General features: G+C 35.7%; 1 protein-coding gene across 1 annotated transcript; it reads left to right on the top strand.

Moving 5' to 3' along the window:
* Positions 1–4,088: 4,088 nt before the first annotated feature.
* Positions 4,089–15,520, top strand: LOC117688268 (NADPH oxidase 5). The gene is made up of 15 exons (XM_034466136.2): positions 4,089–4,349; positions 4,891–5,008; positions 5,303–5,453; positions 6,384–6,594; positions 7,012–7,223; positions 8,527–8,730; positions 9,232–9,413; positions 10,099–10,290; positions 10,741–10,873; positions 11,439–11,573; positions 11,980–12,029; positions 12,385–12,441; positions 13,005–13,214; positions 13,860–14,141; positions 15,183–15,520. The coding sequence occupies exons 1-15, from the start codon at positions 4,204–4,206 to the stop codon at positions 15,312–15,314; spliced, it is 2,415 nt and encodes an 804-aa protein (XP_034322027.2). The 5' UTR covers positions 4,089–4,203; the 3' UTR covers positions 15,315–15,520.
* The last annotated feature ends 71 nt before the right edge of the window (positions 15,521–15,591 follow it).

Below are 15,591 nucleotides of genomic sequence, written 5' to 3'. Positions count from 1 at the left end.
GAGTCTCTTGGGATTTAATATTATTGTATTCATTGATGATACTGTTGTAGAAATCATTATCAAAGGTATAATTTTGTTCAGTTTGATATATTGTGGAAAAGTATTCAGCAAATACCGAAGCAACGCTTTCTGGTGTGTTACCAGTCCGATCTGCAAATTGTATTTCTGAATATATTTTTGATTGACGTGGTTTTTGACGACGAATGAGTTTCCAAAATAAGCGAATGTCGATTCCTGCAGCGTTGTCAATGTCTTCATAAGTTTGTTTCATGTATTCTTCAGAAGCGCTTTCTTGGCATTGTCGAAAATGTCTTTTTTTACGTTTATACTCTGCATAAGATGGGTGCTGCATTCCTCGAGGTTTTCCTTCCTTGACCCATTTTATTCTGGATTCCATTTCGCGTTTATGCGCCTCCTTAACTGTAGTGTTCCAGTAGGGTTTGGTATGAGGATTATATGAACACGTTGGGATAGTTAGAGTAGTACTTTTTATTACAGCATTTACGATTGTTGTAGTGTAAAAATCTATTTCATTCAGTGACATTTCATCTTTCTCTGGTGGGAGATGTTGGTTTAACTCTGTTTGCAGTTGATTACAATATGATTTTTTTGAGTCCTTACATATCCTGTGCCATGCGGGCCACTTAGTGGTGTTTGGTAATAGGATATGGGGGTTCTCTACAATCTCAATTTTAGCGATCACAGGTAAATGGTCTGACGTGTTTGATATTACACCTTCGTGAATAATATCATAATCTACTAGGTGGTTCTTCAACGATTCACTGACAAATGTGTAGTCTAACATTGTTTTACATGGTATAAAAGTATATACATCTTTGCATTGTTCAACATTATGAAAAGGAAAAAACAGGTTGTTTTTTCTGTAAAATGTTACAAGTTTTGCTGATTTATAGGCATTTGTTCTTTCAACATCTTTTTGTTGAAGGCTACCATTCATATCACCAGCAAAAATAACATGGCCATGATTAGAATAGATTGTATACAAGTCGTGAAGTACATTTAGTTCTTCTCTATATTTATCTACATCATTTTCAGATGGTAAATACACACCAAAAATATACAATGGTACATAGTTTGGCGTTTTTAAACAAATACCAATGACTCTGTTTGAGTTTGTGTTAACCAATGATGTGTAAAATTCTAGGGATCTTTTATATAATATAGCTACACCTCCTTTGCCTTTATCCCCATTGGTTAACGATTTTTCAAATGTTGCTGTACTGATATAACTTTGATCGATACTGTTTAAAAATTTTGAACAATTTTCAGGTAGTTTGTGTTCTGAGATTACAGCGACATCACACTTTGTTAAACGTAATAAATTTGTCAAACAAACATTAGAGGACATAATACCTCTTACATTCCAATTCAAAATTGAAAACAACATGATAAACAAAAGATCAATGTGCATTGCGTACTCTTTATGTATGTTCATGGCTAAACAAAAAGTTTATTTTTTACATCGTCTGATTCGCAACCTTGCTGTCTCTCATGGGCGTTTATCCATGGTCGGCATTTGACTCCGCGAGGCCAAAATGATCGCATATTGATAGTTTCACGGTTTTCTTCCGGAATGTGGATTTTTGCTGATAAACAGTCCGGATTATACTTTGGTTGGAATAGAGAAAGATATGTTACACGGATATCCCTATCTCGGACAAAGTTAATAATACCATCTCTAGTGGTTTCTCGATCAATTCCTGTAAGGTAAAATTGGGCGTTTTTGCGCCTGCGATGTGTTATTCCAAGGAATACATCCCGTTTATCATTTCCTTTTTCTGTGCTTGGTTTGTTAAATTTTTTTGATTCAGTTTTCATAGGTACAATTTTCTCTCGTGAGATGTGCACCGGAATCGGAAGTTTGTTTTCGTTCATTTGTTGTTCTGGTGTGCTTTTAATTGTTTCGGGTTGTTGTTCATTGTTTTCTGTTTTTTTTCGGAGACTGCTGTAAGTCAGTGACCCCCTTTACTTGCATGTTAATTTGATTTGCCCCAGAATACCGAGAAATCGGAAGAATACTGTCTTTTGTTTTTTATATTTTAAACATCAATGGTACTTGAAGAATACCAATTTGTTTTAATTTTTTCTCCGTTAAGCTTCGCTAATTAATAATCAACGAAAATTCCTCCAAAAATCCCGGAAATCACCCGGATTTTTTGGATTTTACAATCTTGCGCTTGCGCAATACATTCAAGCTAACGGGATCTTTAGTTTATGTTTCCACAATATCACATCTGCATGAATAAACTCAGAAATAATAATACAAATACGGGTAAATTTTCATAGGACTTTTGCTATTTATCCTGTTCATATATATTAATGATTTCTTATGAGAGAAAGTATAAAATAACAAATATCCATTTCAACTAAGCACTTGCATTTGTCTTCGTGATGACAAAAAAATTTTGATTACGTGCAAAAAAGGTACTTTATACTTGTTAGGAGAGTGAAGATAGAATATGTTTTATCGTAAAAATGAATAACGTCCTACGGACCCAGTTTTACAAAGAAAATACGTGTACGTTGGTGAAAATGTGTTGAATTCTTCCATTCTTTGAATTAAAATTTTTAGTTGAAAGGTATTTGCAGTCTCAAAAAGGTTTGTTGTGATGAATTTGACTGTTATTTCAAGGCAACTTCACTAACATTCTCCAAAATCGTTCCGGAGCGATTCTGCAATTTTCTGCTACATTACAGGTATGAGGGAGGCATTCTGACTGTGGTGAGGGCCTTTCCCGAGACACAGTTAGATAATAAGGTGTGTCGATGTACCTATTTCGGAAATGTCCGATATGCAATGTCAACCCGTGCACGCACGGGTCAAAGTCTAGTAGAATATTAATTTTAGTGACTGCTGATTGGATGAAAACGTGGGTTATGTTCTAATATGAGATAGTACTACCCTTTCATTTTCACGTTTCCCTACATACATGCACCAGACTCATATGTCCAGTTTTAGTCCATTTATTGGCATTTTTAATAAAAAGAGCAAACTTTGGATAAGAAACACGTTATGTTACATAATGAAATTAGGGTATCAAGTTCGAAAAGTAGCCTAGTTATGCCGACCTCAGTCTTTTCCGGGTGGGGGGCGGGGTTCGATGTATAATTTTGTAAGCCGTGTGGGGAAGGGGGGGGGGTCCAAGGCCGCTGATTTGGTAAGTTTATTACATGTATGGTATAATTGTATGAATTTTATAATTCGATCTCATCTAGATCAGCACGACCGTGTACTTTAAGCTGGTATAATATTTAAATAGATATATACACATAATAGGTAGTTAATTTTATTGTATTGATGATATTTGCTTATTATGAGAAAAATAATCCATATTATATTTTTCCTTTTTTTAAATGCTTTCAGATTAAAAACACTGTAGTTCTCTGACTTAACCTTGTTTTTGGGGAGTTGATTTTGATCAACTCTCCAACGCAGTTTCTCTGGCAATTCGGATGTGAAACAGTGTTTGGACCCAAGCAAAAGCTGACATGATCAAAACTTAGTACTTGAAAATAATAGATAAATTCGATGTGATGTTTTAGAATAATTGATTTTGGTGTAAATACCTTGAAATAGTCAGATTTTAAATGGAAAAAACAATTTTTATTTGGTGGCATGCATTCTTACGCCAGAGTTTTCTCCAGAAATATTTCGATTACTGTTAATTAATGCATCGTAGAGTTGATGGCGTTAATTCTATTTTTAAATATTATGTGGGGTTTCCGTCTATAGCTCAGAATTCTTTTAGGAAAAGTCCGATAATTCATATTAAACAACATGTTCGTAATTATTTAAATGCAGATAGAAACTAGTTGCCATGCGAAATTCCATTTTGAAATAAATCAATATTCAACAAAACCAACTCCCGTCATAACTGCTGTACTTTGATTTATCTTTCTAATTTCAACAACAACACTACCATAGATAGAAGTGTTTCAGCGGTTACTGCCTTCCTTAATATTTCCGGGATACTTGTGGGAAAATACCGGAAATGAAATCATACGAGAACAAAGATGGCTTTTTAAAACTAGGACCAAGAGACAAATCACTAATATATCTATAGTAATGCTGTACACGGATAAAGATTATAAAGTCGTGCACATGTCTTTTTATCGGCACTCTTAATTTGTAACTTCTAAACTAATGGTGTGTCCGCTAAGGGACTTTTAAGACAAGAGTGAATGGAAGACAAGGCAAAACTCGTGACCCCTGAAGTAGAGGTTAAGGAAGCTGACGTCATAATTAATGTCGGGAATGAAGGAGAGAACGGGGCAGTGGAATTGGAAGCCGTAAGGACCAACAAAGGAAGGGCGGCAACTCAAGACACGTATGGTTTTTTTTGACAGCATAATTTTCCACATTTAGGTTTGGGTTTCATTGGGAGGGGTGATGTTAGCAGAACAACTTGTTCATTACTTTTTGTGAGTCTTGATTTCCAAGTCAAGTCCCGCTCATAACCTTAACATTCTACTAATGTCATAAGACAGATAGATCACGTCATCAGATATCAATATAATTTTACGATTTTGTTCATTGAAACGATCATTTATTAAATCAAATTCAACATAATTTAATGCTTCAATCTGCGATGCTAGGCACTTGAAATTTTAGTGGAAAAAAAATCATATATCAAATAGAAAGCACCATATTTTGTAAAAAAAAAAAAAAAAAAAAAAGCAAAAAAAAAAAAAAAGCAAAAAAAAACTATCAAATATAATTACACAAGAAAGCATTGCGAGGAAAACAGCGTGCCTGTACTTTGGAGACATTGTTCTGTGATTGAAATGTAATAAAATACCATCAGAAATAACCTTTAATTTGAGTGAACTTGTGCTTATTTAGCATTATCAATTTATCCTTATATGTAGTTGTTGCGATGATGATACAAAATGGCTGGCTTGTATGGAGGATCAGTTCCAGAAAAAAGCCAAACCTGATGGTAAAATACATTTGGAGGATTTCAAGGATGTACTTGGAGTTCGTCAGGTGTGGGAAATTTCCATTTAATGTTTGTGTGCAAACAGTTTGATGGAATAAGCTATTATCTTAACAGAGTATACTCATTAACCTTTGTATGTTCATTGCAAATTTCAAATTGATTACGCAGTTTTAAGCGCAAAATTGTTGATTGGTTGATTGGTTTAAATCTATGCCAAAAATCTACACAACCTTTTACATATACCGCCAGGCAGTTCAATTTTTGCCGAACTTCATTGATTCTTTGATAAAGAAAAAAAATGCATGAACAACATCAAAGCACAGTTTTTCTTGCAACTGCAGTCATTCTTCGCCGAGCGATTCTTCGATCTGTTTGATAAAGAGAAGAGTGGAAACATTGAGGTCTATCTACTGTTGCACGGACTGCGGACTCTGGCCAACGGGGCACCTGTGGAGAAACTCAAGTTCGTCTTCGATGTCTATGACATAGATGGTAAAGTACTTGAATCCGTGGTACATTTAGTCTTTAGCATCTTCAATATTTGATGTAGACCTAGGTATTTTTTTTTCATGGCATCATTGTTGAGTTTTGATTTTATTTTTATTTCTATGTTTTTTTTTTTTTTTTTTTTGGGGGGGGGGGATATCACTGTTGAGTTTGGTAATGATATCACTTAGTCATTGATGCGAGAATCGTTATATCTTTTTTATTGGAATGGACATCATCCACGAATAATTGTGTGCTCTGAATGTATTTTATTTTCCTAATTTAACGTTTCTTTAAGTGCCTTGTTAAAATTTATAAAATATACTACGTTAATATTGAACGTACATCCTGGACAATATTTATGCGAATGAAAAATAGCATTGTGAGTGCATTTCAGAAAGTGCTATTTAGCCGGATGTACTATAACAAAACATGACTACTGTTAATTGTACTTACATACGCATCAAGTCATCAACATTCGAACTTCCGATGTGATACCGTGTTCAATGTTCATTTGCGGATCTAGGAGAGAGGGTGGGGGCGGGGATAGAGGAGGAGGTGGGAGGAGAGCGGGGGGGGGGGGGGTAGAGGAGTAGGTGGGCGGAGAGCAGGGGGGGGGGTGGCAGGAACTACTAAGATATTTTAATTCAAAGATTCTAAGTTATTTAAGTAAACCACCAAGCCCCTCCGCCTTCCCTTTTTTTCTCTGGCAAGCAAATTTATCCCTCAAAATTTTATACTGACATAGCCTAAACAGCCATTAACCGAATACTTAGAGAAAAGCAAAATGAACTGATTTTGAGTTAAAGCAGCTAACAAAAGCAGGAAAAGTGAACTGAGTTTGAAACAATATTGGACAAAAAAGATATTTTTTGCACACATTTTTATGTTAAAAAAAATAGAATAATTGTTTTTAAAATTATGTATCGTTTTTAGGATCTGGAAGTATTGAGAGAGAAGAACTGAAGACCATACTGACCACGTGCATGGAGGAGAGTTCTCTATTTTTGGGGGAGGACCATCTGAATGACCTCACTGACGTCATGTTCGACGCGGCGGGGAAAGACCGGACCGGAAGTATGACCTTTGATGACCTCAGACAAGTGGTCGAGAAACACCCGAGTGTTATGGAAAACTTGACCCTAAGGTATATCATTTGATTTTCTTTCTGACAAATACATTTTATGGATTACTATTATAGAAATGTATACACCACACAGCAAAAGTATAAAATTATTGTTTTCAATTTTCATTTTCTTTCTTTGATATAAAAAATAATAACATTATGTCCATGCGTGGATCCGGAAAATGTTTCAAAGAGAGGGGTGTTCATATAGAAATTTATGTTGGCGGGGAAGGAAAGGTCGATCCGAGGCATATTTTCGGTAACTTTACTATGTAAATTAAAAAAAAAAGATTTTTCAGAGAGAGAGAGAGAGAGAGAGAGAGAGAGAGAGAGAGAGAGAGAGAGAGAGAGAAAGAGAGAGAAAGACAGAGGGGGGCTCTAGATCCTCGAAAGGTATTTTGAAACGAAATCATTCTAAATGTGTTCAAATTATAACAGCGCTACACAGTGGTTGAAAACCTCTGGTCCACCAAAGAAAGAGGAGAAAAGTTGGCGCCACAAGCTCACGTGGACGTACTTCAGAAACAACCTGAGGAAGATCGTGTTTATCTTGCTGTTCGCTGCCATTCAGCTGATCATCACGATCTACACCATAATGGCGGTGCTGGAGAAGAGTTCGTCTGATCCGGCTTACACAGCCATCCGAATCTGTAAGATTGATATACTTCTTGCTTTGTGTGGAACTTTTATAATTTGGTTTTCTGATAACTGTATACAGGGTTATTTTCGCCCCGTGCTATTTTCGCCCTTCTTCACTTGCAAACCGTTTCGCCCCGTCTTAAATTCGCCCAGGCTCACTCGTGTACTAAAGAAATAGCTTAGAACTTTGGAATTCGCCCAGTCATAAATTTTCCCGCTTACAACGAGGGCGAAAGTGGCGAAAAAAAACCGGGGGGGGGGGGCGAATATTTTCCTGTATACAGTATTGATGCACACTTTGAGTTTTGTTTAGGGCGCATGAACTTTTTGTGATTCTTTTAATTTGTGAAAGATGACAAAATATGCTCAAAAACAAAATTAATCACGTTTGCGGTTTTTTTTATTAGGTTGATAGTGCCAAAAAGCATCAATGAAACCAAAATTAGGTGATACAGTATTATTGGCAGACATTATTTGTATAATTCATCTAGTATTATATAAGAGACGTTACCTTATTAAAAGACAATAGAAATGAGTATGAGATTAAGATACAGTGTTAAAAAATTTTGATTTTTTTTAATAATAAAACGGATATTAATTATCTATGTATGTAGCGAATTCAAATTAACAAACTATCAACTTAGCTTTAGTTTGACATTATGTCTTCAACATTAACAGACGAATATTATGAAACTACAAATAATGGTCAATTTGAGGTAACTTAGCTAGCACCAGAAATGTTGATGACCTTTTGTGAGTTGTTATAAAAGAAAAACATACGCAACTAATCAAATGTATAAAACCAATATTTGTTAGTGTTTGGGATAAACTACCAATCGATTTTGTAATATGTGGTCTAATACATTTCATCAATGACTATTTTAGTATCTAATCCTTCAATTGCTGAAAATTATGTAAATTAATAAGAGATAATTCACTTCTTTTTCAATGAGGTGATTCAATACAGTTAGGCGTAATCGAATCTATTTTTTTTTAAATTTGATCTCTGCCAACCGTATTTGATCACTTCCTATTGTATAAGGGGCTATTTTTGCACTGTGTAATTTTCGCCTTTCTACACTTGCAAACAGTTTCGACCCATCTTGAATTCGTCCAGACACAGTTGTGTTTAAGAGTGAAATTTTGAGACATTGGAATTCGCCCAATCTTAAATTCGCCCGATAACAACGAGGGTGAAAGAGTCGAAAATAAAACGGAGGCGAATATTCCCTTGTATACAGTAACATCCAAAGAATGATTCTTTCTTCATTAATTAAGTCTAGTGTATATTGTTCTATATTGTTTACCTTTCAGTTGCAAGCGTCGGAGGGATGCTACTCAACTTCAACTGTATGTTTGTCCTAGTCCTGGTGTTACGGAAGTGCCACTCCCTGCTGCGTTCCACGCCACTGGCCGCCATCTTGCCTCTGGACCAGCATATCACTTTCCACAAAATGGTTGGCGCAGCGATAGGGGTGTCTGCCGCGATCCATGTCGGCGGCCATATTGCCCACGCTGGTATACTCTGTTGTTAATCTTAGTATTCTATCACATACTTGTGTATCATTTTTTTTCTTCTTCAAATGAGCTGCAAAAGTTAAATAAATTTCATAAACTATTTTGAAATTTTCTTTCGCATATAGAAAAGTTAAAAAATTAGATATTGTAAAACAAATTATTTGCGGATGAGTTTGGTTTGCAAGAATCGTATTTATTATGTTGTCGCGAATATTTCTCGGCAAGACACTTGTTTATCAGTGTTTAACTGTTACCATCAAACAGTCAAAAACAGAAAAGCAGCGAATTATTATTAGACAAAATTGTTAGCTGGTTAACGATATGAAGACGTATTTCATTAAAACGTTGTTTACAGCCAAGAATGAAAAAGTGCATACACAAAACTTGACAAAAGTAAGAGAAACAGATGAATTCACTTCTAGTTCAGATGGCATTGAAAACAATTTTGTTGATCCGACAAGGCAGTTACGAATTGTTGACGTTTAATTTTTTTTCTCAAAGTTTATGTCCAAACCGTTACACCGGAAAAGAACATGACAGCAGTGGACATCCTATTCACCCAGAAAGCCAATATGGGCTGGGTGGCGGGCACTGCCTACATCACGGGCTGGCCCATACTTGGCATACTGATCATCATGACAATCTGTTCCCTCCCTTTTGTCAGGAGAGGGGGACATTTTGAGGTAAATTGTTTCCTTCTTAAACTGAACTTTATGTATTTTACAACGATCGATAAACAAGTTCTACAACTTGCATCATTATCTCTCGTTGGCACGGGTGTTAGCGCAATGGGGTCCATGATGTTTGAGGAAGCCGGAGTATCCGGAGAGAACCCACGTGTCCAAGCGGGCGACCGCCATTCCCTATCACATACAACCACTGTCGATTATGGGGATCGAACACGGGTCGCAGCGGTTAATTGCTATCGTGTTACTATTAAACTCTAGCACGAAAATTATGCCTAAAATATAACTACGTAACATTTTGAATACGAGAGCCCACCTTGGATTTTCCAGGCTTCACTACAGTTTCTACAGAGCTATGAATTGCAATTAATGTCCGCGAAAAAATATTGGTAACCATACTTAGTCTAGTACTATTGATTTTATAATACTGAATGTATTGATTTTAAAGAAAATTTTACTGCTTTTATATAGAAATGAAGTGACTACTATGGCGAACCGTACGTGCATAATTTACGCGCATGTAACAATTCGTTCTGTTACCCGTTGCCAAGTGTGTTGCTCACGCTGAGGGTAATAGAACGGATCACCAACTTCGTCTAAACCAATCAGATTTCAGTATTTAACATGAAAGTGGAATAATATATAATGATATAAATCCTGAATCGCTCTATTCTTTCACTAGGTTTTCTACTGGACACACATGTTGTACGTCCCTTTCTGGATCCTACTAATTATCCACGCCGAGGTCTTCTGGTATTACCTGATCCTACCCCTCACTATGTTCATCATCGAGAAGATCCTGGGGTCGCGACTTATCAAAAAAGCTCGATACGGAGACATATTTATAACTGAGGTCGGGCTTCTGCCATCTGGGGTAAGTTTTATCAATGTTTTTTTTTCTCTCTTCCTGCTATTTGTACAGTTTTGCTATCAAGCAGTTGCGTTAATGTCTGCTTTTCTGATATTTGCACGGGAGTCTGGTATGAGGTATATATATCTAAGTTTGTTTTTAAGATGCCACATCAAGCATTGATTTCTTATTAATCACTTGCAATAACAAAACGTGTGATGAGCTAAAACAATATCCTTTTTTTTTTTTTTTATAAAACTGCAGTCATTTGTTTTATCCTACACAAACATACAGTTGTATTTAATAATATACATTTAAATTCTCATAGAGCTCTCATTTGGCTGTTTTTGAGGATCTATAAGATTCTAATCTTTTAAATAACCTCTCGTATGTATTTCGTATCTTTAATAAATAAACTATAATTATGTTTTAATCATTTTTGATAGATATTGTTGATATTTTATTCTTCCATAGGTGTGTCATCTGGTAATAAGTCGTCCGGATAATTTTCGATATCGTCCTGGGGACTACATTTTCCTGCAAATCCCCGCCATTGCAAAGTTTGAATGGCACCCTTTCACAATTAGCAGTGCGCCAGAAATGAAGGGTAAACATAACAAAAAAAGTGTGTAAATTGTATTGGTAAAAACTTAATTATTCATTGTGAAATGGAATAATGTTACCAATATTTGGTACTTGATGGCATTTAGCTGTGGTTGTTTAATTAATTATTTGCCTTTGATGTACAAATTAGCTTATAAATATGTCATACAAGGATAATTCAATAAAAAAGGAAAGCAGTCTAGGAGGCCTAGATACTCTAGGGAAAGGACAGAGAAGGGGTGGGGGGGGGGGCTCATGCACAGGTGATCGAATTAAATCGAAACCTGTGTAAATTATGCTCGCGTTCAATAGAAAAGTCTCGGGGGCCTAGATACTCTAGGGAAAGGACAGAGAAGGGGTGGGGGGGGGGGGGTCAATCACATGTGATCGAATTAAATCGAAACCTGTGTAAATTATGCTCGCGTTCAATAGAAAAGTCTCGGGGGTCTAGATACTCTAGGGAAAGGACAGAGAGGGGTTGGAGGGGTGGGGGGGGGGGTTGGTCAAGCACTTGTGATCGAATTAAATCGAAACCTCTGTAATTTATGCTCGCGTTCATTTTCCGACAGGGCACATCTGGCTGCATGTTCGCACGGCCGGACATTGGACCAAACAGCTATATGAATATTTCTCCGCCCTTGATCCTATTCAAGAAAACCCGGACAAAGAACTGAAGATGCGACAAAGGAAAAGCCACGCCAGAGGTCAGATTCTCCTTATTGTTCAAACTATATTATATATTGTAAACTGTGGAATAAATAAAATTTGTGGGGGCCAATTGTTGTGGACTACTTAATTTCTACAGGCTCCTTGGGACATAGTTTCGTGTATTATTATACCTGGAAAAGGAAAATTAATATGACTTGATAACCCTAACTTAATAATGTGCGAAGGATGATACATGTAATTCATGGATGGTATGTAACCACATATTTCTCTAAAATTGAGCCCCCCCCCCTCCACGAAAAAAAACATTCTAATTATTCCAAGGTACCACTTGCTATCTGATACTGTAAACTTTTTATACAATTTAATATTATATTAAAAAAAAAATAAAAAAGAATCTGTTCAGATTTTTTTCTTACGTTTCCTGTTTTAAATGTATTTTAGCTTCTTGGATGCCAGGAAAGCGTCAATCTCAGTTTAAAATAAAGGACAAGGTAAAACCATAGCAGACATATAGGGAGACTGGATAGTCAACATATTACCATCATATTTACATTAAAGAAATCAAATATAATTTGTTAAGCTATAAACTATTATTCATTAGAGAAGAAAACCATTTATTTCGCACTTTAAATTTTGGGTATTTTCATATACATGAATATTTTAATCCATTTATTTCACACTTTAAGTTTTTCCCCAATATTTTATATAAAATTCTTCATTGAAAGAAGATCGATATCAATACTGTCTTCATTTGGCCACGAACATCGACCCCACTTAATTTATTATTTGTTGTATACGGGCTAACATAACGAACAATGCGACTTTAAATCATAATTTTTTTTTCAGGAAGAATTAAAAGCTGAGAAGAGAATAGCGCAAGTTATGAAGAAAGTTCACGTTAAGGTATACATTATCATATTATGAGCCTTTTGAACGAAGTCAATTCTAATATAACAATTTTGTTATGAGAGGATTTGATATATAGGTTAAGGCAAACTATTTTACGCACACAATTAATGTTACACTATGACTGTCAGAGAAATTACACTGCAGTTATCTGACTGACCCTCAGTATCATCCCAGAATGCATATGGATGCAGAAAAAATGTATACAAAATGAAAAAAAAAAACATCCATTCAATTGATTTGCAAATGATTTGGCTTTTTTGTAAAAAAAAAAAAAAAAGTCTTTAAAAGTTATTTAAATGTGAAAAAAATGAAGTGACCTTAAATTGACCAAATGAAAAATCTTAATTTATAAAGAAGTATAATATTAGTGAATAAGACCAGCATCTTTTATGATTGTGTGTGTGTTAAATGTCCTTTTCGCAACTTTACTACACAGGAAAAAGTGGCTCACATGATTTTTATGCAATTTCATTTTCGCATGAAAATCATGCCAATTTCATATGAGATTCATGCAAGCCACTTTGGCCTGTGTATTCATTGCTTTCCATTCCATAAAGTGCAACATCGATGGCCCTTACGGTACGGCGACCAGGGAGATCTTCGAGACAGAGCACGCGGTGCTGGTGGGGGCAGGGATCGGCGTTACCCCCATGGCTTCCATTCTACAGAGCATCATGTACCGTTATAAAGAGTCCAAGAGAGTCTGTCCCAACTGTAAATTCAGCTTCTATGGCGTCATCCCTGAAAGTGTCATGAAGCTGAAAAAGGTAGATTTCAGCTAGGCTGCATACTACAAACACTTAACGAACTTACAACTTACGACCAAAATAATGAATACTTATCAATCACATATGAATTAATTTTTCAGTTATATGGTCTTACAATGTTATAACAAAATTCAAAATAGCTGTAAGTTACTGGTGTTGTATATAGATTTTATTCATTAAAAAAAGTTCCATGAGGTTGAAAATATCTATGACTTTATCCAATTTCTTTTGTAAACGCAGCCCTGACCCTGTGGTGTCCTTGTTGACAAATCGCGTCGAGAATATTTTCAAAAATGTTGACTATTGTCTGATCGAAACAACTGTACAGGCGTATTTTTTTTTTGGAGGATTTTTTTTTGGGGGGGGGGGGGGGAGGGAGGTACCTACACCCACCAACCACAAAAAGGGAAACGCGAATTGTTGAATTGTGTATGGATTGTCGAAACATTGAAAATACAAGCAAATTAACCATTTTAAACTTTAAAAAAGAAGAAATAAGGTTAAAATTTTGAGCTCGAATCGTGTCGATGCCTCTTTAATGAGACGAACTTTGTAAGATTGTAATTATTGTTATTTAACTTATACATACAAAAGCAAAGTTTTAACTCTGAAGTAAGGAAATCTAACCATCACCCTCCCTTGTAGGTGCACTTTATCTGGATCAACCGAGACCAAAAGAGCTTTGAGTGGTTCGTCGGCCTGCTGAATAAGATCGAGAAAGAGCAGATAGACGTGGCGTTCGAGGAGGGCAAGGACCTGGAGAAGGTTATAGACATCACCCTTTACATGACGGCGGCCAAGGCCAAGACGGACATCCGGGGGGCGGGGCTACAGATGGCGCTCAGCATCATACACCGGCGGGACAAGAAGGACCTGATTACTGGACTGTCTACACGGACCCAGGCCGGCAGACCGAACTGGAACGAGGTATATCAATTATTTTTTCATAATATTTACATTTTTCCAGTGTTTTTTTTTCCGTGATAACACTATATACAATCGATGTTGTAATGTACAGCCCAATGAATTTAAATGAGGTACCGTTAGGGCGCAAGCGGGGTTTGCATCATTAATATTTAAATGTTTAATCGTACTATTGCTGGAAATTATATAAATATAAGTAAAAAGGAATCATTGTTTGAATATTACGTGTTGATAATTTCGGCGTTCGGGGCGTAATCAAATCTATCAGAAATCCTTTTGAGCCTTACTGGATTTGATCACGTCTCGACTGAAATTATCACCTCATACTACACGAAGGGGGATTCTTTATTCCTCAAATAAGCAGAATCTTATTCTACGGTGAATGAAAATAGATTCCTTATTTCACGCAAGTACCAAATTCCGCGATTCAACTGTTTTGTATCAAATTGTAAGAAAATAAAATTGCGAATGGTCAGTTTTTATCAAGGTATACTATACTGCGGGTGGTTTACATTTGTCCGGAAATATAAAAGCGAAATTTCAAAATTCGCGAGATGTGCTTCTCGCTAATATACGCGGAATTTCTAGCGTTCAATTGGAAATCTACAGTATTTAATAAAAGAAATGCATTTTATTTTACATTATGTTTCGTAGAACCCGACAAAAATTCACGAAAATTTATAGTGAACGAATATTGTTGAAAGAACAGTATATTATGAAATATTATTTAACAATTAACTATATTTCGTTCGACGATGAATTTAAACATTGCAAAGACGTCATTTCTGTGTTTCTTCTGTTGATGCGACATTTTACCTTAGCTGTTCTATTAAGTGACTGCACCTAGCTTTCCCTCCTCAGATACTGCAGTGCGATCTGTGTAAAATGTTTTAAAATTTGGACGTCCGAAAGACAGTGGTATATTAAACCACCCCGAGATTAATGATATTTTTCAGGTCGATGTTGTAATTACTTAATAGCATCTGGATGTGAAATATTTGAAGTTTTGTGTGACTTATGACATTCATGTATTTTTTATTAAAGATATTTAGTAAAATATCGGAGGAAAGGAAAGGTAAAGTGAAAGTCTTCTTCTGTGGGGCCCCTCAGCTTGGACAAGTGGTCAAGAAGGCATGCATGAAGTTCGACTTCAGATTCCGGAAAGAAAACTTTTAATCTTGGCTAACTCATCCATATGCATTATATAGTTACTGCAGTAAAATGAATCCTTAGTGCTTTCAAATAGAACAAACATTTTTTTATGATGGTAAATTATGTAATTACTAGTATGGTATTTTTATCTGTTTTGTAAAATGTGCTTTTATAGGTTATACGTGTACATTTTTTTTTATGCGCTTCGTTAATAAATTATTTATAGGTTATGAATTTGTGTGGGGTTTTGTTTTTGTGTTTTGTGATATCGATCTTCCTAAGAAACAAAATCATTCTTTAT

Source organism: Magallana gigas, chromosome 1 (assembly GCF_963853765.1).
Source record: "Magallana gigas chromosome 1, xbMagGiga1.1, whole genome shotgun sequence".
Taxonomy (NCBI): domain Eukaryota; kingdom Metazoa; phylum Mollusca; class Bivalvia; order Ostreida; family Ostreidae; genus Magallana; species Magallana gigas.
This window is presented reverse-complemented; position numbering and strand designations above follow the sequence as displayed.

Bases quoted from the DNA above. Each gene is read 5' to 3' on its own strand.
- LOC117688268 (XM_034466136.2), top strand. From the start codon at position 4,204: ATGGAAGACAAGGCAAAACTCGTGACCCCTGAAGTAGAGGTTAAGGAA. The intron at 6,595-7,011 runs GTATATCATTTG...AAATTATAACAG, and splicing joins ATGGAAAACTTGACCCTAAG to CGCTACACAGTGGTTGAAAA. The intron at 10,874-11,438 runs GTAAACATAACA...ATTTTCCGACAG, and splicing joins CAGTGCGCCAGAAATGAAGG to GGCACATCTGGCTGCATGTT.